The sequence below is a fragment of the Salmo salar genome, chromosome ssa28 (assembly GCF_905237065.1).
Source record: "Salmo salar chromosome ssa28, Ssal_v3.1, whole genome shotgun sequence".
In the NCBI taxonomy this organism is placed as follows: domain Eukaryota; kingdom Metazoa; phylum Chordata; class Actinopteri; order Salmoniformes; family Salmonidae; genus Salmo; species Salmo salar.
Genome location: NC_059469.1, coordinates 25,365,641 through 25,388,721, shown reverse-complemented (window position 1 = coordinate 25,388,721; position 23,081 = coordinate 25,365,641). Strand labels below are relative to the sequence as shown.

Here is a 23,081-nt window from a genome sequence, read left to right as displayed (position 1 = left end):
AGAGGGAACACATTAACTCAGACGCATACTAAACCTAGGTAGAGGGAACACATTAACTCAGACACATACATACACTGAGTGTAGCTCAAGCTTTTTATTTTCTAATCCTTTTACATTTAATTCAGCTCGTGTGACCCACGGAAATAGTTTTGCAGACGACCACCACAACATGCAAATCCTCAAGTTGTAGCGAGAAAGCGGCACCACTCTGTCAATAGGGCTTGGAATTGCCATGGACCTTACGATACGATATGATAATGGTACTTAAGTGCTAACACTATGTATTGTGATTATTTTATGTATTGCAATTCGATACTGTGACCTTTTCATTGCGTTTTGATGTTCCAAACATATTGCTCCCTTTATGTCTGCTGCAGAGGGACAAGAAAGCCATGAAAAAGAGTTCTGATCAGTCATTAAAAATAAAAGTGATGAAAACAAATTGGCTCCCGAATTTAAAGATGAGGAGAATAACCTAATGAAGAAAAAAATACTGACATTTTGGTGCAGTTATAGCCAACTAGCGCAAAAATAATATTGCTATATTGTCAAAACTATGCGACACGATATTGTATTAAAAATGTATATGCTCTACACTGTCCACAGATATCCCATGAAATTACATTCTGAGTTATATGAAATTCTCACTGTCCTTGTCCTGTTAGTTTTAAATTACTGTGTAATTCCATGAATATGCATCAAAGGTGTGATACAGATTAGGGCTGCACGATTTGGACAATATCTAATTGCTAATTATTAGTGATGCACCTATATGACATTTTTGGCCGATACCGATATCCAATATTTTCCTTGCCAAAAATACGATGCTAATAACCGATATTGAACATTTTTGCACCCTTTTTAAGCGTTCTAGTACAGTTAAATAGTTAACACACACACGGACACGGCATCTCACTGCAAGAGGCGTCACTACAGTCCCTGGTTCGAATCCAGACTGTATCACATCCGGCCGTGAGTGGGAGTCTCATAGGGCGGCGCACAATAGGCCCAGCGTCGTCCGGGCCGTCATTGTAATAATAAGAATTTGGCTTGCCTAGTTAAAGGTTACACACACACCGCACTGACCAAAAAGTTATTTTGTTAGCATTTACGTATGTCCCCCTTACCAGTAAAACATAATCAAAACGTATTTCTTTCACTTACTTGCTGTGCTGTTAAGTTGTTCATTTGTTCAGTCGTTTCATTCTCAACCAGGATTTCTATGGAACGCCATTTGGGTCTTTGCGTGTCAAAAAAGATGCACGTCAAATAACACTTTGACCAATCAGTACCTGAATATAATAATTTAACACGTTTATACATTTTTTTTTTATGTAATTATTACACATTGATTACACTAACTCGTATTTCATATGTCACAATGATTAATCGATACATATGCAATGATGCTGGTCATTAAAAAAAAGAGCTAGCTAGCTCATGGATGCAAACAATGTTCTTCCCCAGGCTGGTTGTATTGGAGCCAGCTATCCCAGAAGTTGCGGTCGAACAAATGATGCTTTATTTCCAACGCGGTATTGTAAAGACATCGTTTGTGGTCGGTGTTTGCTTGTTTGCCCACTTTTTTTGTACAGCTTTGACAGTACTACTGTATCTTTTTGAGATGGAAAGACCCAAACGGCGTTCCATGGTATGTATGTCGTGATGCTAATAGCAGTGATGCTATTACTGTGTAACTCCGGTAGGGCAACATCTGAAAAATAGCACACTTGGTAGTGTGTACTGGTGCCCGACCAGTCAGCGAAAGCCATCGTCATCCACGACAGATAACGGTTCATTGTCAAGTGCAATGAATTCCATTATCTTGGCTTTAATGGATTTCACCTTTTTGAGTTGTCTCGCTGAAATTTTCTTACTCTTTCAAATGACGGCTCGACTTGACTTCTTGATCCACACAGCAGACATTGTTAGGAATGCTGTGTTGCACGTGTAGCACAATTTTCCGTGGCATTGTCACGTCATGTACCTACATTATATAGGTATGCACAGTAGTTTTGAAATCTGTTTTTAACATTGCCGTTAAACTAGACATCGGGCCGATACCGATGTTGGCATTTTCAGCTAATATCAGGCAATTCCGATATATCGTTCATCCCTACTAATTTTTGGGGGGAGGGTGAGATATTGCAAATGCAATTATGAATTTCGATTTTCAAACACGTGGGTGAGAACTTGGTAATTCCATCAGACATGGTTAAAACACGTGTTAGGGTAGAGAACACCACTTCTAAAAGAAGATAATAATATGAATTAATACATATAAAACCAAATGCAACATATTTTCCAACATTGTTATACATATGATGCTAGGATTATTACGCCTACATATGAACAAACATTCATTTTCCTATTTTACCATTGAGTTATTAAATGACCCAAGTTAAATATTTATTCAGGCAGCCATAGGCTGCAGATGGAATCGGAAGATTATAATAGTGTAATTATAAGTCGAAGTGCCTTAACATGTAACACACAACCTACTGATTTTTAAATCTAGTCCAGACATTCAATGCGATGGCCTTCAACACATTTGCACCGTTATCGTTACGCACAGTTGCTGCTCCTCATTCAGGCCCCAGGTGGTTAATTTAATTTATGGAAATATATGCAAATTAATATTGTTCCATCGCATCTCCTAAAAACATTTTCAATATAAGTCTGTAAGATGATAGTCTAGAAACTAAAGCTTTGGTTGTCTTCCTCTCAGGCTTCCATGTCTTCTCCCTGGACCTCAATGTCCACCTCTTGAACATCTTCACTGTCACTTCCCAACCTTGTTGAGGATGGCTCGTTGTCAGGCTCAAAAAGCCTCAAATTTCTCTGGATGGCCACCAATTTTTCAACCCTTGTTTTGGTCAGCTTGTTGTGTTTGTGTGTGTTCCCAAACAAGGACCAGTTGCGCTCTGAGGCGGCTGATGTTGGTGGGATTTGGAGGATGATGGAGGCAACAGGGGAAAGAGCCTCAGATCCACAAAGTCCCTTCCACCAGGTGGCTGATGAGATAGGTTGGCATGACTTCCATACTGTATCTCCATCCCAAAGCCCTTGCTTGGAAGTGTACTTGGCCAGACTGCCAAGAACCGTGCCCTCATCCAGGCCAAGGTGGCGAGACACGGTAGTGATGACACCATAGGCCTTGTTGATCTCTGCACCAGACAGGACGCTCTTGCCAGCATACTTGGTGTCCAACATGTACGCTGCGGTGTGTATGGGCTTCAGGCAGAAGGATTTACACTTTTTGATGCATTTCAGAACTGCAGTTTCCTCTGCTTGGAGCAACAGTGAAGTGGGCAGGGCAGTATGGATTTCTTCTCTTACATCTGCAAGCAGAGTCAGAACATCAGACATCATGGATGGCATTGTCTCCCTCAATCCGTGCAATGTCTACTGCTATAGTTTTCAGGCTGCTTACCACTCTCTCCCAAAATGCATCATCCAGGAGGACCCTCTTGATGGGGCTGTCCACATCGGCAGACTGTGATATGGCCATTTCTTGGAGAGACTCCTTCCCCTCCAGGAGACTGTCAAAGATGATGACAAAACCACCCCAAGGGTTGTTGCTGGGCAGCTTCGATGTGGTGCTCTTATTCTTCTCACTTTATTTATTGAGGTAGATTGCTGCTATAACTTGATGACCTTTCACATACCGAACCATTTCCTTGGCTCTCTTGTAGAGTGTATCGATTGTTTTCATTGCCATGATGTCCTTGAGGAGCAGATTCAATGCATGAGCAGCACAGCCAATGGGTGTGATGTGAGGGTAGGACTCCTCCACTTTAGACCAAGCAGCCTTCATGTTCGCAGCATTCTGTCACCAGTGCAAATGCCTTCTGTGGTCCAAGGTCATTGATGACTGTCTTCTGCCTTCAGCTCATCTGCAATGTAGAGACCGGTGTGTCTGTTGTCCCTTGTGTCTGTGCTCTTGTAGAATACTGGTTGAGATGTAGTTAATTATTCCTTTCCCAGGAACATTCAACCACCCATCAGAGATGATTGCGATAGAGAAAGCAGACTATGATTTGCTTGACCTTCACTTGAACTCTGCGTCCAGCAAATGAGTAGATAAATCATGTCTGGTTAGAGGGGTGTATGCTGGGTGAAGAACATTCAGAAATCTTTTCCAATACTCATTGCCTGTGAGGATCAGAGGCGAATCAGTTGCATACACAGCTCGAGCAAGACATTCATCGGCATTTCTCTGACTACGTTCCTCCATTGAGTCAAAAAACGTCTGATTCCAGGAGGACCATGAGCTGTTGCTATCGATAAGGTGTCTGATTCATCATTTTCACCTCGAATAGAAGTAGAGGGACTTTTGTCAGTTGCTTGTTGTGAGCGCTGAGGGAACTTTATGCACTTGGCCAGATGATTCTGCATCTTTGTTGCGTTCTTCACATATGATTTGGCACAGTACTTGCAAATGTACACAGCTTTTCCTTCTACATTAGCTGCAGTGAAATGTCTCCACACATCAGATAGTGCCCGTGGCATTTTCCTGTAAAGACTAGAAAGAAATTAGTAAAAGAAAAACAAATACAATTCCATGTACAGATAAATAGTTAAGCCGTTAGATTAAACAACTCCCTTGTAAGATACAGTTGAAGTTGGAAGTTTACATGCACCTTAGCCAAATCCATTTAACCTGTTAGGGCTAGGGGGCAGCATTGACACGGCTGGATAAAAAACATACCCGATTTAATCTGGTTACCACTCCTACTCAGTAACTAGAATATGCATATACTTATTACATATGGATAGAAAACACCCTAAATTTTCTAAAACTGTTTGAATGGTGTCTGTGAGTATAACAGAACTCAAATGGCAGGTCAAAACCTGAGAGATTCCTTTACAGGAAGTGGCCTGTCTGACCATTTGTTGAACTTCTTTTCCATCTCTATCATTTACTAAGGATCTCTGCTCTAACGTGACACTTCCCACGTCGTCCATAGGCGCTCAGAGCCCGGGAAAAAACAGAATGTCGTCATTCCAGCCCCAGGCTGAAACACATTATCGCCTTTCTCAAGTGGCCGATCAAGAGACACTAGCTTATGCGCGTGACCCCGACCGCCCCCGCCTTTGGGATTTTTTTCCTCTGTTTGCCGAAAAGGAGATTCCCTGTCGGAATATTATCGCTTTTCTACGAGAAAAATGTCGTAAAAATTGATTTTAAACAGCGGTTGACATGCTTCGAAGTACGGTAATGGAATACTTAGAATTTTATTGTCACGAATTGCGCCATGCGCGTGACACTTCTTTACTATTTCGGATAGTGTCTGGAACGCATCGAACAAAACGCCGCTATTCGGATATAACGATGGATTATTTTGGACCAAACCAACATTTGTTATTGAAGTAGCAGTCCTGGGTGTGTATTCTGACGAAGACAACAAAAGGTAATGACATTTTTATAATAGTAAATATGATTATGGTGAGTGCTAAACTTGCCGGGTGTCTAAATAGCGAGCCCGTGATGCCTGGGCTATGTACTTAGAATATTGCAAAATGTGCTTTCACCAAAAGCTATTTTAAAATCGGACATATCGAGTGCATAGAGGAGGTCTGTATCTATAATTCTTAAAATAATTGTTATGCTTTTTGTGAACGTTTATCGTGAGTAATTTAGTAAAATGTTAGCGAATTCCCCGGAAGTTTGCTAGTATGCTAGTTCTGAACGTCACATGCTAATGTAAAAAGCTGGTTTTTGATATAAATATGAACTTGATTGAACAAAACATGCATGTATTGTATAACATAATGTCCTAGGGTTGTCATCTGATGAAGATCATCAAAGGTGAGTGCTGCATTTAGCTGTCTTCTGGGTTTTGGTGACATTATATGCTGGCTTGAAAAATGGGTGTCTGATTATTTCTGGCTTGGTACTCTGCTGACATAATCTAATGTTTTGCTTTCGTTGTAAAGCCTTTTTGAAATCGGACAGTGTGGTTAGATTAAGGAGAGTCTTGTCTTTAAATAGCTGTAAAATAGTCATATGTTTGAGAAATTGAAGTAATAGGATTTTTAAGGTTTTGAAAATCGCGCCACAGGATAGCAGTGGCTGTTACGTAGGTGGGACGAATTCGTCCCGCCTAGCCTAGAGAGGTTAAACTCAATTTTTCACAATTCCTGACATTTAATCATAGTAAAAATGCCCTGTCTTAGGTCAGTTAGGATCACCACTTTATTTTTTAAGAATGTGAAATGTCAGAATAATAGTAGAGAATGATTTTATGTCAGCTTTTATTTCTTTCTTCCCATTCCCAGTGGGTCAGAAGTTTACATACACTCAATTAGTATTTGGTAACATTGCTTTTAAATTGTTTAACTTGGGTCAAACATTTCGGTAGCCTTCTACAAGCTTCCCACAATAAGTTGGGTGAATTTTGGCCCATTCCTCCTGACAGAGCTGGTGTAACTGAGTCAGGTTTGTAGGCCTCCTTGCTCGAACACGCTTTTTCAGTTCTGTCCACACATTTTCAATGGGATTGAGGTCAGGGCTTTGTGATGGCCATTCCAATACCGTGGCTTTGTTGTCCATAAGCCATTTTGACAAATCTTCGAAGCATTTTCCATTTGGAAGACCCATTTGCGACCAAGCTTTAACTTCCTGACTGATGTCTTGATGTTGCTTCGATATATCTGCATAATTTTCCTTCTCATGATGCCATCTATTTTGTGAAGTGCACCAGTCCCTCCTGCAGCAAAGCACCCCCACAACATGATGCTGCCACCCCCGTGCTTCACAGTTGAGATGGTGTTCTTCGGCTTGCAAGCCTCCCCTTTTTCCTCCAAACATAACGATGGTAATAATGGCCAAACAGTTCTGTTTTTGTTTCATCAGCCCAGAGGACATTTCTCCAAAGAGTAAGATATTTTTCCCATGTGCAGTTGCAAACCGTAGTCTGGCTTTTTTATTGCGGTTTTGGAGCAATGGCTTCTTCCTTGCTGAGCAGCCTTTTAGGTTATGTCGATATAGTACTCGTTTACTGTGGATATAGATACTTTTGTACCTGTTTCCTCCAGCATCTTCACAAGCTCTTTTGCTGCTGTTCTGGGATTGATTTGCACTTTTCGCACCAAAGTACGTTCATTTCTTGGAGACAGAACACATCTCCTTCCTGAGCGGTATGATGGCTGTGTGGTCCCATGGAGTTTATACTTGCGTACTATTGTTTGTACAGATGAGCGTGGTACCTTCAGGCATTTTGATTTTTTTTCTTCTGAGGTCTTGGCTGATTTCTTTAGATTTTCCTATGATGTCAAGCAAAGAGGCACTGAGTTTGAAGGTAGGTTTTGAAATACATCTACAGGTACACCTCCAATTGACTCAATTTTTGTCAATTAGCCTATCAGAAGCTCCTAAAGCCATGACATAATTTTCTGCATTTTCCAAGCTGTTTACAGGCACAGTCAACTTAGTGTATGTAAACTTCTGACCCACAGGAATTGTGATTAAGTGAAATAATCTGCCTGTGAAAAATTACAAAGTAGATGTCCTAACCGACTTGCCAAAACTATAGTTTGTTAACAATACATTTGTGGAGTGGTTGAAAAATGAGTTTTAATGACTCCAACATAAGTGTATGTAAACTTCCGACTTCAACTGTAGATGTTTTTAAATGAAACGTATGGAAACAGGTGAATTAACACTCCTCAGTTAGCAAGCTAAAGCCCACATGGTAGCAAAAACTAGCAGAAATTGTTAACAAGTTAGAAATGATTTAAACACTTTGCTGTAGGCTACTATTTACTAGTTAACAAAAAATGTGTATCATATAAAATATATTCACCCCACCCAGTATTGTAATCAGAATTTAGCAGAAAGCATGTAGTCCTTGGCTCAGACAGTGTAGTGGTGTGGGCTCAATAGCATCTCATTAGTGTGCAAGATCTTGAGAATCAGCTGTACATGTGATGGACGAGTGCACTACACATGTGATGGAAGAATGCCCTGTGCATGCAGAGGGTTGCAATACCATTGAATTGGATATAGTTTAACCAAACATATGCCTCAAGACCTAGAATTGTGTATCCCGCAAAGGTTCACTGTTATAAGCCAACTTTTTTGGTGAATTTAGGCAAAGTTCCCCAAATTCCCGGACTTAACTTCCCATGAAAAATTTCCCGGAAAGTTTCCAACCCTTTGCAACCCTATTTCCGACACTCTGAAGCTCTTTCTCTCCTCACCAGCATCTAACAGCTCACTCTAAGTGGGGATGCTTGTGATTGACCAGCATGTATATGCCATGCAGATAGTGAGGGCCCGCTTGTGATTTGTCAGCATCCTTTGTGATTTGTCAGCGTCCTTTGTGTATTTAGAGAGTGAACGAGCAGAGTCTAGTGCATCTCATTGGAGTAGGTACCATGCTCTATTTTTTTGTTGTATTAACGTTGTCAAAAAAGTAAATGGCAGTCTCTTGCGATATGCATATTGCACATCATTATCACAATTTTGATCGGAATTAGATTAAGACTGATCTACTCTCCCACCACTTCTATTATTAAACCCATATGCTAAGAGCATGCATACACTGTGGGTTCATCTGGACACATCTGACACACACACACACACACACACACACACACACTGCTCTGGCACGTAGGAAGCCCAATGGCTTGCAGCAGGTGTCGGTCTGGAAGTCCTTGGTTTCTCCCTGGGAACAAAACGAAGTGTGTGTGTGTGTAGATGTAGAGAAGGGTCAGTGGGGGTGTCGGGGAGGGGGTGTCTCTTGGTGGCGCAAGAGAGGCAGATGGGCAGTGGGGCCCTGTGCTCTCCATGTGGCTCTTTGTGTGTGTGCGCGCGCTCCCCCTCTCCATGCGTCTCTTTATCTCGCAGTGAAAGGCTTTGGCCACTAATTGTCGGATTAGTGAAAGCGATCCACCAATGCCCCACTGCACCCAATCAACAGGCGTACACACACACACACACACACACACACACACACACACACACACACACACACACGTGTGGGGGAATGTCTTTGAATCAGTTGATCGATGAAGGGACACATGGCGTTGCGGTCGACCAGACAGATGGACTGCAGTGCGGATGTTTAGGACCCATTTCCCCTCTATTGTTTTTACCTCCTCTCTCTCGTCCTATTAAAATCCCCTCCAAAAAGGTTTAGAGGGGCAAAGCTGTGCTGGCAGAGTCATCTTTGAAGACGTGCACCCTCCTGTGTTCTTCCTTTTGGTTTTTGTCTTTTTGTTTCTTTAACCAAAAAAGTGTGGAAGTGTTTAGAGAGCTTGGTTGGTTACGCACACACACACCTACTGCAGTCAGTCAGTATGACCTCAATCAGCCTCTGGCACTCAATCATCTCTGGCACAGACAAAACAGGCTCCTGAGTGTTAGATTATACATCGCCTAGTAGTCTAATGTTCAGTTGCTTCATGTGTTCAGCGTTTCAACCTTTTGACATCGCTACATTGAATGAATTTGAATACATTTTTGAGTTTACCTAATGGCAGAATTTGGTGATGTTTTTGAGGTGCAGAATTTTAGTTGGGAGACCGTTTCCATTTTCAGCATCATTGCTTTTTACACACCAGAGGGCAAGTGAGCCAGCCGGTGGCTTTACGTGACCTTGAGGTGAACCTTTTTTAACTTTGACCTGGTGCCGTATGGCTGACCCCCACCCCCCCCACCCCCCACCCAGCAGATGGACTTTACTAGCCTTTCTTCTGAAATGTGCATTTGTTCACGCCTCGTCATGGATTTTAAAAAGCAATCTGCAGTTAGTAGAGGACAATTTCACGGTAACGGAATTCCGCTGAGACGCTTTCACTTTAACATGTATATCAAACAACATTGATTTCAAAGTTTAACAAACCATAGAACTCTATGCACAAGGACTACTTTTAATTTTCACAGAAAATGTTACAAAAACACATTCACAGGAAGTACTGTGCAGATACATAGTTTGGTAACAGAGTAAAAAGTTTTACGTTAATTCTGTTACCAAACTTTTTCAGTAAATGTTTAAGCCCAGCTTAACCTCTCTGGGCTAGGTGGGACGAAATCGTCCCACCTACGCAACAGCCAGTGTAATCCCGTGGCGCGATATTCAAATACCTTAGAAATGCTATTACTTCAATTTTTCAAAAATATGACTATTTTACACCATTTTAAAGACAAGACTCTCGTTAATCTAACCACACTGTCCGATTTCAAAAAGGCTTTACAACGAAAGCAAAAGATTAGATTATGTCAGCAGAGTACCCAGCCAGAAATAATCAGACACCCATTTTTCAAGCTAGCATATGTCACATAAACCCAAACCACAGCTAAATGCAGCACTAACCTTTGATGATCTTCATCAGATGACAATCCTAGGACATTATGTTATACAATACATGCATGATTTGTTAAATCAAGTTCATATTTATATCAAAAAACAGCTTTTTATATTAGCATGTGACGTTCAGAACTAGCATACCCCCCGCAAACTTCCGGGGAATTTGCTAACAATTTACTAAATTACTCACGATAAACGTTCACAAAAAACATAATTATTTTAAGAATTATAGATACAGAGCTCCTTTATGCACTCGCTATGTCTGATTTTACCCTCTCTGGGCTAGGCGGGATGAATTCGTCCCACCTACGCAACAGCCAGTGTAATCCAGTGGCGCGATTTTCAAATACCTTAGAAATGCTTTTACTTCAATTTCTCAAACATATGACTATTTTACAGCATTTTAAAGACAAGACTCTCGTTAACCTCTTACATCTAGACGTTCCGCTAGCGGAACACCTGCTCCAATATCCAATGATAGGCGTGGCGCGAATTACAAATTTCTCAAAAATACAAAAACTTCAATTTTTCAAACATATGACTATTTCACAGCATTTTAAAGACAAGACTCTCCTTTATCTAACCACACTGTCCGATTTCAAAAAGGCTTTACAGCGAAAGCAAAACATTAGATTGTCAGCAGAGTACCAAGCCAGAAATAATCAGACACCCATTTTTCAAGCTAGCATATAATGTCACAAAAACCCAGAAGACAGCTAAATGCAGCACTAACCTTTGATCTTCATCAGATGACACACCTAGGACATTATGTTATACAATACATGCATGTTTTGTTCAATCAAGGTCATATTTATATCAAAAACCAGCTTTTTACATTAGCATGTGACGTTCAGAACTAGCATACCCCCGCAAACCTCCTGTGAATTTACTAAATTACTCACGATAAACGTTCACAAAAAACATAATTATTTTAAGAATTATAGATACAGCACTCCTTTGTGTAATCGAGGTGTCCGATTTTAAAATAGCTTTTCGGTGAAAGCACATTTTGCAATATTCTCAGTAGATCGGCTAGCCATTTAGACACCGATCAAGTTTAGCCCTGACCAAACTCCGATTTACTATTACAAAAGTTTGATTTACCTTTGTTGTCTTCGTCAGAATGCACTCCCAGGACTGCTACTTCAATAACAAATGTTGGTTTGGTCCAAAATAATCCATCGTTATATCCAAATAGCGCGTTTTGTTCGTGCGTTCCAAGACACTATCCGAAGTGTAAATAAGGGTCACGAGCATGGCGCAATTCGTGACAAAAAAATATCTAAATTTTCCATTACCGTACTTCGAAGCATGTCAACCGCTGTTTAAAATCAATTTTTATGCCATTTTTCTCGTAAAAAAAGCGATAATATTCCGTCCGGGAATCTGCGTTTAGGTAAACAGAGGAAAGAAAACAAAGCATTCGGTCGACGCGGGCACGCGCCTGAGTCTCACAGTACTGTAACCAGCCACTACCCAAACGCGCTACTTTTTTTCAGCCAGAGCCTGCAAAGCCACGATTCAGCTTTTTGCCGCCTTCTGAGAGCCCATTGGAGCCGTAGGAAGTGTCACGTAACAGCAGAGATCCTTTGTTTTGGATAGAGATGACAAAGAATTCCAAGAAATGGTCAGACAGGGTACTTCCTGTACATATTCTTCTCAGGTTTTGACCTGCCATTTGAGTTCTGTTATACTCACAGACACCATTCAAACAGTTTTAGAAACTTTAGGGTGTTTTCTATCCAAAGCCAATAATTATATGCATATTCTAGTTACTGGGCAGGAGTAGTAACCAGATTAAATCGGGTACGTTTTTTTATCTAGCCGTGTCAATACTGCCCCCTAGCCCTAACAGGTTAAAATAGCTTTTCGGTGAAAGCACATTTTGCAATATTCTGAGTAGATAGCCCGGAATCACAGGGCTAGCTATTTAGACACCCACCAAGTTTAGCCCTCACCAAAGTCAGATTTACTATAAGAAAAATGTTATTACCTTTGCTGTTCTTCGTCAGAATGCACTCCCAGGACTTCTACTTCAATAACAAATGTTGGTTTGGTTCAAAATAATCCATAGTTATATCCAAATAGCGGCGTTTTGTTTGTGCGTTCAAGACACTATCCGAAAGGGTAAAGAAGGGTTACGCGCCCGACGCGTTTCGTGACAAAAAAAATCGAAATATTCCATTACCGTACTTCGAAGCATGTCAACCGCTGTTTAAAATCAAAAGCTATAATATTGTAAAAGCGTCCCACCTAGCCCATAGAGGTTAACCTGTCTGTTGCGTCCCACCCTAGTCAACAGCCAGTGGAATCGCGTCGCACGAAATACAAATACCTCATAAATGCTATAACTTCAATTTCTCAAACATATGACTATTTTACACCATTTTATAGATACCTCTCCTGAATCGAACCACGTTGTCCGATTTCAAAAAGGCTTTACAGCAAAATCAAACATTAGATTATGTTAGGAGAGTACCCAGCCAAAAATAATCACACTGCCATTTTCAAAGAAACTAGCATGCATCACAAATACCCAAAACACAGCTAAATGCAGCACTAACCTTTGACAATCTTCATCAGATGACACTCCTAGGACATCATGTTCCACAATACATGCATTTTTTGTTCGATAAAGTTCATATTTATATATAAAAACAGCATTTTACATCGGCACGTGACGTTCAAAAAATATTTTCCCTGAAATGCTTCCGGTGAATTAGCGCTACAATTTACAAAATTACTATTCGAAAACATTGTTAAAATGTAATATTGTCATTCAAAGAATTATAGATTAACATCTCGTGAATGCAACCGCATTGCCAGATTTAAAAATAACTTTACTGGAAAATCACACTTTGCAATAAACGAGGTCCTATGCTCAGAAAAATAGGCTAGGCGATACAGGTTAGCGCCATCTTGGAACCATCTAAAATCAAATATACTATTGTAAATTTTCCCTTAACTTTGATTATCTTCATCAGAAGGCACTTCCAGGTATCCCAGGTGCATAACAAATGTAGTTTTGTTCGAAAAAGTTAATAATTTATGTCCCAATAGCTCCTTCTTGTTAGCGCGTTCCGAAGGCTACTCATAATGTACGAGGCGCACGGGACTTGTCGTCACGAATGTGCAAAAACATTTTTTTTACGTATGTTCAAACATGTCAAACGTTGTATAACAAATCTTTAGGGCCTTTTTCAATCAGAGCTTCTATAATATTCAAGGCGGACGATTGCATTGTCTTACTAAACGTTTCGGAATGAAAGGGTACCCATGGGCGCCCGCGTCATAGTAGTAATAGCCCTCCCTATGACCAACTTTCCAAGCCTCTCTTTCGGTCAGTTTTTACCGGAGAAGACTCAAACCACTTCGTAAAGACTGTTGTCATCTAGTGGAAGCCTTATGAAGTGCTAAATGACTCCTAACTCACGGTGTGTTTCATAGGCAAAGTGTTGAAGGTGATTCCACAAATCAGATTTCCACTTCCTGCATGGAATCTTCTCAGGTTTTTGCCTGCCATATGAGTTCTGTTATACTCCCAGACACCATTCAAACAGTTTTAGAAACTTTAGGGTGTTTCCTATCCAAATCTACAAATTATATGCATATTCTAGTTACTGGGCAGGAGTAGTAACCAGATTAAATCGGGTACGTTTTTTTATCCGGCCGTGCAAATACTGCCCCCTAGCCCCAACAGGTTAAACAGCATGATCATTACACAGGGGCACCTTGTGCTGGGGCCATAAAAAGGCAACTCTAAAATGTGAAGTTTGGTCACACAACACAATGGTTCAGGTTTTGAAGGCGCGTGCAATTGGCATGCTGACTGCAGGAATGTCCACCAGAGCTGTTGCCAGAGAATTTAATGTTAATTTCTCTATCATAAGCCACCTCCGTCATTTTAGAGAATTTGGCAGGACGTCCAACCGGCTTCACAACCGCAGACCACGTGTAGCCACGTCATCCCAGGACCTCCATATCCGGGCTTCTTCACCTGCGGGATTGTCTGCAACCAGCCACCCAGACAGCTGATGAAACTGTGGGTTTGCACAACCGAAGAATTTCTGCACCAACTATCAGAAACCCTCTCAGGGAAGCTCATCTGCGTACTCGTTGTTTTCACAAGGGTCTTGACCTTACTGCAGTTATGCGTCGTAACCAACCTCAGTGGGCAAATGGTCACCTTCGATGGCCACTGGCATGCTGAAGAAGTGTGCTCTTCACGGATGTATCCTGTTTCCAACTGTACTGGGCAGATGGCAGACCGCGTGAATGGCTTTGTGTGGGCAAGCACTTTGCTGATGTCAGTGTTGTGAACAGAGTGCCCCATGGTGGCGATGGGGTTATAGAATTGTCAGGCATAAACTACGGACAACGAACACAGTTGCATTTTATTGATGGCAATTTGAATGCACAGATACTGTGATGCGATCCTGTAGCCCATTGTCGTGCCTTTCATCTGCCGCCATCACCTCATGTTTCGGCATACGCTGCACCATGACGCAAGGATCTGTACACAATTCCTGGAAGCTGAAAATGTCCCAGTTTTTTCATGGCCTGCATACTCACCAGACATGCCACCCATTGAGCAAGTTTGGGATGCTCTGGATTGATGTGCACGACAGCATATTCCAGCTTCTGCCAATATCCAGAAACTTTGCACAGCCATTGAAGAGTAGTGGGACAAATTTCCATTCTCCACAATTAACAGCCTGATCAACTCTATGCGAAGGAGATGTGTCATGCTGCGTGAGGCTAAGGGTGGTCACCAGATACTGACTGTTTTCTGATCCATGCCCCTACTTTAAATAAAAAGTTATGTGACCTACCGATGCATATCTGTATTCCCAAATCCATAGTTTATGGCCTAATGAATGTATTTCAATTGTCTAACTCAGTAAAATCTTTTGTTGCGTTTATTTTTTTGGTGTAGTTTGTGACGATTTTTTTTACTTTTGAGGAAATTATTTTGTAAACTTTTTTGTTCTGGCAATATGGCACCCACCCTTGTACAGATTTGAAACAACAAAGGGCAGACAGTCATCTGAGAGGGATGATGTGAAGGCTTCGTGGTCATCCAGCAGAGACATAGGCCAGACAAGCGACTGGTCCAACAGAAATCCTGTCTCTTGGTGCAGCCGGCTATCCCGTCACAAAGGTGCGCGGAGGGGCCAGTGCAGGCTGTGAGGCAGTTCTGGAAGAGGGATGCCAACAGGATAAGATGGTGGTTCCGGTGGTGGCGCTCCCCCTGCCCAGGAACAGGCAACAGGAGGACCTCAGTGATAAGGGCCTGTAAGCTCCCTAGAGGAGTCCTCTTGACCCCGGTACGGTGTCAACTGAGGACACCAGGACTGGAGACATCAGGGCCGACGCGGCAGAGCTCAACAAGGACCCTGGGACTGGATACTTAGGTGGCTGGACCCACTGAGCAGCAATGGGCGGTGGCCACTGGAAGGGATGGACCCAGGCAAAGGGATCAGGAGGTGGGGCAGCAGAGCTCGACAAAGGTCTCAGCACGACAGACGGTAGAAGTTTGACTGCAGGTCTCGACGAAGGTCTTGGGGCTAGTGACTGCAGGTCCCCAGAGCTCGACGAGGGCCTCCGCACTGCAGATGGCGAGGCCGCCCCATCAGCAACATGAGTTGAGGTTGGCTATATCTCCACAGCAGCGACGGACAGAGATCTCAGGACAGGAGATAAATGCACACATGAGAGGTAGAAAAAGACAGAGCCAGTGACTTGGGGCCTTACTGGGCTGTAGACTGTGAGCTAGGTGAAGTTAGACCTATCTGGAAAGAGATCTCTGGTCCTCATACAGGAAACGGTGGGCCTAGCATAGCAGGAAACTGTGAAACCACTAGGTGATCAGGGAACTGAAGGCAAATATGATCTGGACTTACTGGGGCTAGTAGAGCAGAGGCTTTATCGTCTCCTACGACAGTACACTGAACACCTTGGACAGGCGTGTCCCCCACTGGGATGTCAGGAGGATCCCCCATGGGGACGTCAGGAGGGTCTTCCCAGGCTGGAGCTAGCGGGACACCATTCAGAGAGGCAAGCATAAACCCTGTGACGGGTAGGTCCCACCAAGCAGGAGGCTTGATGGGGCCTGGACAGCGGACAGGGACCAAGCTACTGCAGCAAAGGGGGCTCCCAGGGCGGTGGCTCCCAGGGAGGAGCTTGGAGATGTCTTTGGACAGCAGCAGGCTGGATGTCGAAGGTAGGGCTAGGCAGGTCCCACCAGACCAGGACCGAAGAGGTCTGAGTGGACTTGGCGTACACAGCTGCAGGCAGGGCTCCCACATTATGGACCAACTGACATTCGGAGGTGTCGGCTGGAGTAGGAGTAGGGTGCTCTCTCGGTGGCAGCTCCGCCGTCCCTGGAGAAGGCTCAGCGGGAGCACAGTGGTATGGTGCTCATCCAGGGTGAGCTCAGGGAGCTCCTTTGTCCCTGGGGAAGGCTGTAGGTCTTACTGATCGCAACCAGGCAGGGAGGTGAGTATTGGTCTTGGGTCCAGAATGGGTCCAGCAGAACCTCTGTAATTGGAGATAGTGATGGCATCACTATGGGAACCAGTTGAGACTGTGAGGCAGGAGCTGGTTGGAACACAGTGGGGTGCTCCCCCAGGGTGAGCTCAAGTAGCTCCTCTGTATCTAGAGTAGACCATAGGACTGCTGTGGAGACCAGTTAAGACTCTGCAGCAGGAGCTGGTTTAAGCACAGTGGTGGGAGTGTATAGCTGAGGCTCCATGGTATTAGGCCCCACTACTAACTCAGCTGGAAGACGATGGGGTGCTCCCTCAGGGTGAGCTCTGGTAGCTCCTCTGGCCCTGGAGAAAGCTGTAGCACCGCTGTGAGGGACTCCACAGCAGGGGTCAGATCCAAGATCGGTGCTAAGGTGGAAGGGCAAAATGTCTCGAGCATCTTCTGATATCTGGCATTGCTGAGCTGGTCGCGCTGGCGCTGCGGAACCTCCGTTCTCCCCCTCTAATACCGCTTGCAGTTGTAAGAAGAAAAAACTGTAGAAGGACTGATGGAGATGGTCAGGCGCTAACTGTCAGTGTCCATCAGGTAAGTACTAGCTAAAGTGGACTGTTGGAGCCTTCAATCTTTCTGACTACTTCAATTAGCTCATCAATCTCGTCACACTGGCTGTGTAGACGCAGTGTCCCCCCTCTGGTTGTCACCGATGTTCCACGCTCCCGGTGATCTCTGGGGAAGGTTTGCCGCTGATCCTGATGATATCCGATCTAAGTTTGATGCTGATCTTGGCGATCTCTGGTTGAGGTTAGCCTGTGGTGGGAACTCTGAATTAGCAACCAATGAAAAGGCTGAGGCTATGTCCTCTATTCTGCTGGTCAGCCTGGTGGTGAGTTGTACCGGTGATGAGTCATTGAAGGGGTAGGCGGCCACTTTGACTGCAGTATGTCACATCTCGAGTTCTCAATATAACCCTCTAGCAGCTCTCCCTCGTAGGAGTGGATGTGTGTGGTAGTCTGTGCCTCGACTCTTCGCCGTAGTAGTTGTAATCGTTGAGATATTGTGGCGGGTGATCCAATCGGTGCAGACGTACCACATCTTGTGGAGGCTCTTCTCTGTTAACTGGCATCCTTGGGCTCTAGTACTCACTGTTGTCCAGCTCTAAGGACCATGAACAATAAGGGTAGGGTTGTAGAGAATCGAAGGACCATTAATGTAATAAGAAACCTTAGGTGTTGGCTTAATACTGGTAGCAACCACTACAGAATGTCTGGTCAGATCAAGGATGAGGCGGATGTCCAGCTTGAGGTGGGTTTAATGGAAGATATCCACATTCACACACATCTGACCACTCATGGTTCAGATAACTGAGAATCCTATCCACTGAGAACTGACGTTAATTATGGGTCTAAAAGGAAAGAGGAGAAAGAACTTAGGCAAGAGCACTGCTATAATAGGAATAAAAATTCTGTACAAGCTAGCACAGGTAAAGTACAACAGCGCATGCTATACACTACAGCAGGCATAAGGCCTAGTCACATGGCAATAACCTACACAGGCTAGGGAACTTGTAAACATGCTAAACGTAGGTAAATGAACAGTACAAGAGTGTAGGTACATCTACATAACAAATGGCATGAGCAATTTACACAAATGACTAATGCTAAAACCGCTAACATCGCTAATAGGCATGCTAAATACCAATGCATTCTGAATGAGAACCGCTAACGCTAGCGGGAGTCCGAGCTAGCTAACAAGCTCAACATAAATGGTCATTATAAACAGCAATGGGCAATATTTAGCTCTTTCTGCCTTGTTTACAGAGCTCAGGCACTTACTTGTAGATGCACGCACAATAAAATTGACGGCAAAGGAAATGTCCATGAGATAAAAGGTAGCAGGAGGGAAAAGGGGGTTTATCTGACTTCTGCCCTGCCATGCTAGGGGTCCTTCTGAACGTCCTGTAATGAAGGCTGCTCATTGCCAAACATATATTGACTGTGTGACCTTTACCAATAAGAAACAAAATTAGTTAGGACCTTCTGAATGGGGGCAGAACTGCCTGGCAAAAAACACCAGTAGAGCGTGCTAGAACAGCTGACTGAAGCTGTCCATTTTAACACCTATAATAACATAAATTAATAAATGCTATTGTGTTATAAAAAAAAATGTTTTGTGTTCTACTGTTACTTAAGACCTTCATAAACACAACCAAATTATAATTTTTGCAATAGCATACAGTGTTTTTGGAAACAACCCCCTTTTTCCAAATGTTGTTACGTTACTGCCTTATTCTACAATGGATACAATATTTGGATGTTTATAACCACCATGACTCTTCCTAGAGCTGGCCACCTGGCCAAACTGAACGATTGGGGAGAAGGTCCTTGGTCAGTGAGGTGACCAAGAACCCGATGGTCACTCTGACAGAGCTTGAGAGGATCTGCAGAGAAGAATGGGCCAAACTCCCCAAATACATGTGCTAAGCTTGTAGTGTTATACCCAAGAAGACTTGAGGCTATAATTGCTGCCAAATGTGATACTACAACAGTACTGTGTAAAGGGTCTGAATACTTATGTAAATGTAATATTTGATTTTTTTAGTTTTTTTAAATACATTTGCAAACATTTCTAAACCTGTTTTTGCTTTATCATTATGGGGTATGGTGTGTAAATTGATGAGGGGGGAAAAAGCAATTTAATACATTTTAGCTCTAATGTAGCAATGTGGAAAAAGTGAAGGGTCTGAATAATTTCCGAATCCACTGTAAATGAAATGTATTAATTGCACTGTCAGAATGACTGCTCATTAGCTTGAAGGGGGTCCCTCGAGGTTCAGCAGTGCTAGTGTTAGTGAAAAATCGGATTCTCAGCGTAATACCTTTCTGGGGGAATGCCCTACAGTAAATGTAAACAAACACTTTATAGCCTCAAAGCCTACACAGCACTGCTACTGTTGGGGGAGCTGAAGGAAGCCCCCAGACATCTGGTATTGTGCCCTATTACCTAATGTAGCAAATATGGTCCCATTCCATTACCTATGTAGTGCAATAATCATGTTTACCTTATATTAGTGAAAGACTGGCTGGGGAGTGGGGATGTGAACACTGAAAGCCCACCACAACCCATTATCCTGTCTGTCTGGCCCTCTGGTCATACACAGCACTGCTATTGATACAGCAGAACTTCTACTGTTGGAGCCAGTGGCGGCTGCCACCCGGAAGGCTCCAGACCAGATGGGCGTCCTAGTCAAACCACTCATCAGTCAGATGTGCCTTGAGCAGACAGTCAGTCGCCTCTGCAGTTAAAGGAATAGTTAGACATTATGGCAATAAAAAAATCTACTTACCCTGAGTAAGATGAACTCATGGATACCATATGTATGTCTATGTGTGCAGTTGGAATGAAGATGATGGTAGTAAAGTGAACCATTGCTAACTCTTAGTGTCGCCAAGTTTCAGTTCGGCTGGCGCCTAGCCGAATTTGGCTAGCCGAACCAAACGATTGTGCTCGCATATTCCCTTGAATGACGTTTGCTTGACAAATGAAAAAAAATATGCTGCAACTGCACTGTTTGTCCATTTTTGAGATGCTGTAGCCAGAATACACGTCCTCAAAATAGTCAGGATTTATCCAAGATAACAGATTTCTTGAGTTGTCACAGTATGTGCACACACTCTACCCAACTGTTACCCAACTGTTTTGGCATGGAAGCATGCGGATGCCTTTAGGGATGTGTTTCTCACCTTTCATGAACGATTCAATACATCTACATTAGGGATTCACCGAAATGACATTTTTGGCTGATATCGGTATCCCTAACGTTACCAATAAACTTATCCAAACAAGTCAATCAACGTTTATAATCAAACAATAGGTACCCTAATACGCAAATAAACAATAAAATTTAAGGCGGAGAATCGTTATTGTCTTTACCGGAGAAAAATACCAAAGAACGTGCTCTCATTCACGCACTTGGAAACACTACAGCCAAAATGGGAGCCACCTAGAAAAACTACAATTTCTGGCTCATTTTTCCAAAAACCAGCCTGAAACTCTTTCTAAAGACTGACATCTAGTGGAAGCACTAGGAACTGCAATCGGGCACGTTTTTGCCCTATTATAAAAGCCATTGAAATCAGTGGTAGGATTTTTTTGTGGGGGGGGATGGTTTGTCCTTGGGGTTTCGGGTCTGTTATAATCACAGGCATTATTTTAACAGTTTTAGACACTTTAGAGTGTTTTCTATCCAAATCTATGCATATCCTAGCTTCTGGGCCTGAGTAGCAGGCAGTTTACTTTAGGCATGCTTTTCATCCGGACGTCAAAATACCGCCCCCTATCCCAAAGAAGTTAAAGCAGAACTACCAAAACTATTTCTTACGGTGACCCTGAACCCTAATCAGTAGTTGTATCTGAGTTGTGTCCACTCCGGTAGACTACACAACTCTGGGAAAACCAATGATTTGACATTGCAAAAGCCATTTTACAAGCATCTGAATGCTGACGGTGCCTGATGTACGAATAGCCAATTAGAAGAACAGGGACAGGCCTACCGCTCGTTGGCGTGAACACCTTTTTCTCCCGCACTGTTTTTCAGATTTTCTTTTCACTCACCACACCCCTCATCTCCTCCACAGGACATTTTTCATTGCAGATACTAGATTCGTTTCCATAGAATCCACACTAAACATAACACTACTCTTTTCCCACAGGCAGGTCAATTCCTCAAAAGATGGTTCGGGGCATCAGAGCTGCGAGGTGGAAGACTTTTGGTACGAGCCAAGCGAGGAAGAGGAAGCTCTGTACGGCACATCACCCCCCTACACCCCCCGGCAGATGAAACGCATGTCGGGAAAACACCAGAAGAACAGCCAGGCCAGGTCGGCTGGACGCTCCCCCGTCGAACACTCTCCTAACAAGAGTAAGTTGGGGGATAAGATGGAGGCAGTGGTCACAGAGTACGAGGTAGAGGGGACAGGGGTATCGTGTGATAAACATGTTAGGCAAACACCATAGAAACAGTCAGGGCAGGTCGTCTGACGCTCCCCTACTGGAAGGTCTCCTAACAAGGGTGACAGATAAACATTAACCCAATCTACCTGTTAAAGACAATTTATACCCTACGTAGATGGACCCTGCAGAGTGCAGTGTTGTGTTTTGTCACAAAAGAAGCGGGTCCTTGTAGTGCGCTCCGACATTCGACATACTCCTGTGCCACATGAACATTGTAACGAGCTGTATTATTCATTGAGTAGCTGTGGGGACATGGTTGTGTAGGCAATGAAGCTTGCTTGGTTCCTTGATCTATAGGCTATGCATCAAAGTAGTCTCTTACATTGATAAGCAAATGAAATCTCAGCTACTATTCAAATAACAATGCAACTTCATTAGAATAAATAGTGATTCCAGGCTATTTGTAAAAACCGCTGCGAGATGTGCTTCTTCTCTGCGACCAAAACATTGCATTCTACTTTTAGCTGATATGGTAACTAATACGTTCAAGCAGCATATTAAACTGGGATAATGTTGTAGGTAACACTGGCAAATAAAGACTATTTGCCAAGCCATTTTATTTACAGTTAAAGTCGGAAGTTTACATGCACCTTAGCCAAATACATTTAAACTCAGTTTTTCACAATTTTGGAAGTATGCTTGGGGTCAATGTCCATTTGGAAGACCCATTTGCAACCAAGCTTTAACTTCCTGACTGATACTGCTCAAAAAAATAAAGGGAACACTTAAACAACACAATGTAACTCCAAGTCAATCACACTTCTGTGAAATCAAACTGTCCACTTAGGAAGAAACACTGACAATAAATTTCACATGCTGTTGTGCAAATGGAATAGACAACAGTTGGAAATTATAGGCAATTAGCAATACACCCCAAATAAAGGAGTGGTTCTGCAGGTGGTGACCACAGACCACTTCTCAGTTCCTATGCTAACCGACTTGCCAAAACTAAAGTTTGTTAACAAGAAATTTGTGGAGTGGTTGAAAAACGAGTTTTAATGACTCCAACCTTAGTAATTTTTTATTTGTCTTTTTTTATGTATTATTATTATTATTATTTTAATTTTTTACACCTTTATTTAACAAGGCAAGTCAGTTAAGAACACATTCTTATTTTCAATGACGGCCTAGGAACGGTGGGTTAACTGCCTTGTTCAGGGGCAGAACGACAGATTTTTTTACCTTGTCAGCTTGGGGATTCAATCATGCAACCTTACGGTTAACTAGTCCAAAGCTCTAACCACCTGCTTTACATTACACTCCACG

General features: G+C 42.9%; 1 protein-coding gene across 4 annotated transcripts in view; it reads left to right on the top strand.

Annotated features, from left to right (window-relative positions):
* LOC106589750 (mitogen-activated protein kinase kinase kinase 4) overlaps window positions 1-23,081 on the top strand; it is a 101,825-nt gene that overhangs the window by 18,025 nt on the left and 60,719 nt on the right. For all 4 annotated transcript variants that reach the window (XM_014180062.2, XM_014180061.2, XM_014180063.2 and 1 more), the window contains exon 2: window positions 21,515-21,723. In XM_014180062.2, coding sequence (XP_014035537.1) covers window positions 21,515-21,723 — 209 coding nt within the window. The remainder of the gene's footprint in view (window positions 1-21,514; window positions 21,724-23,081) is intronic.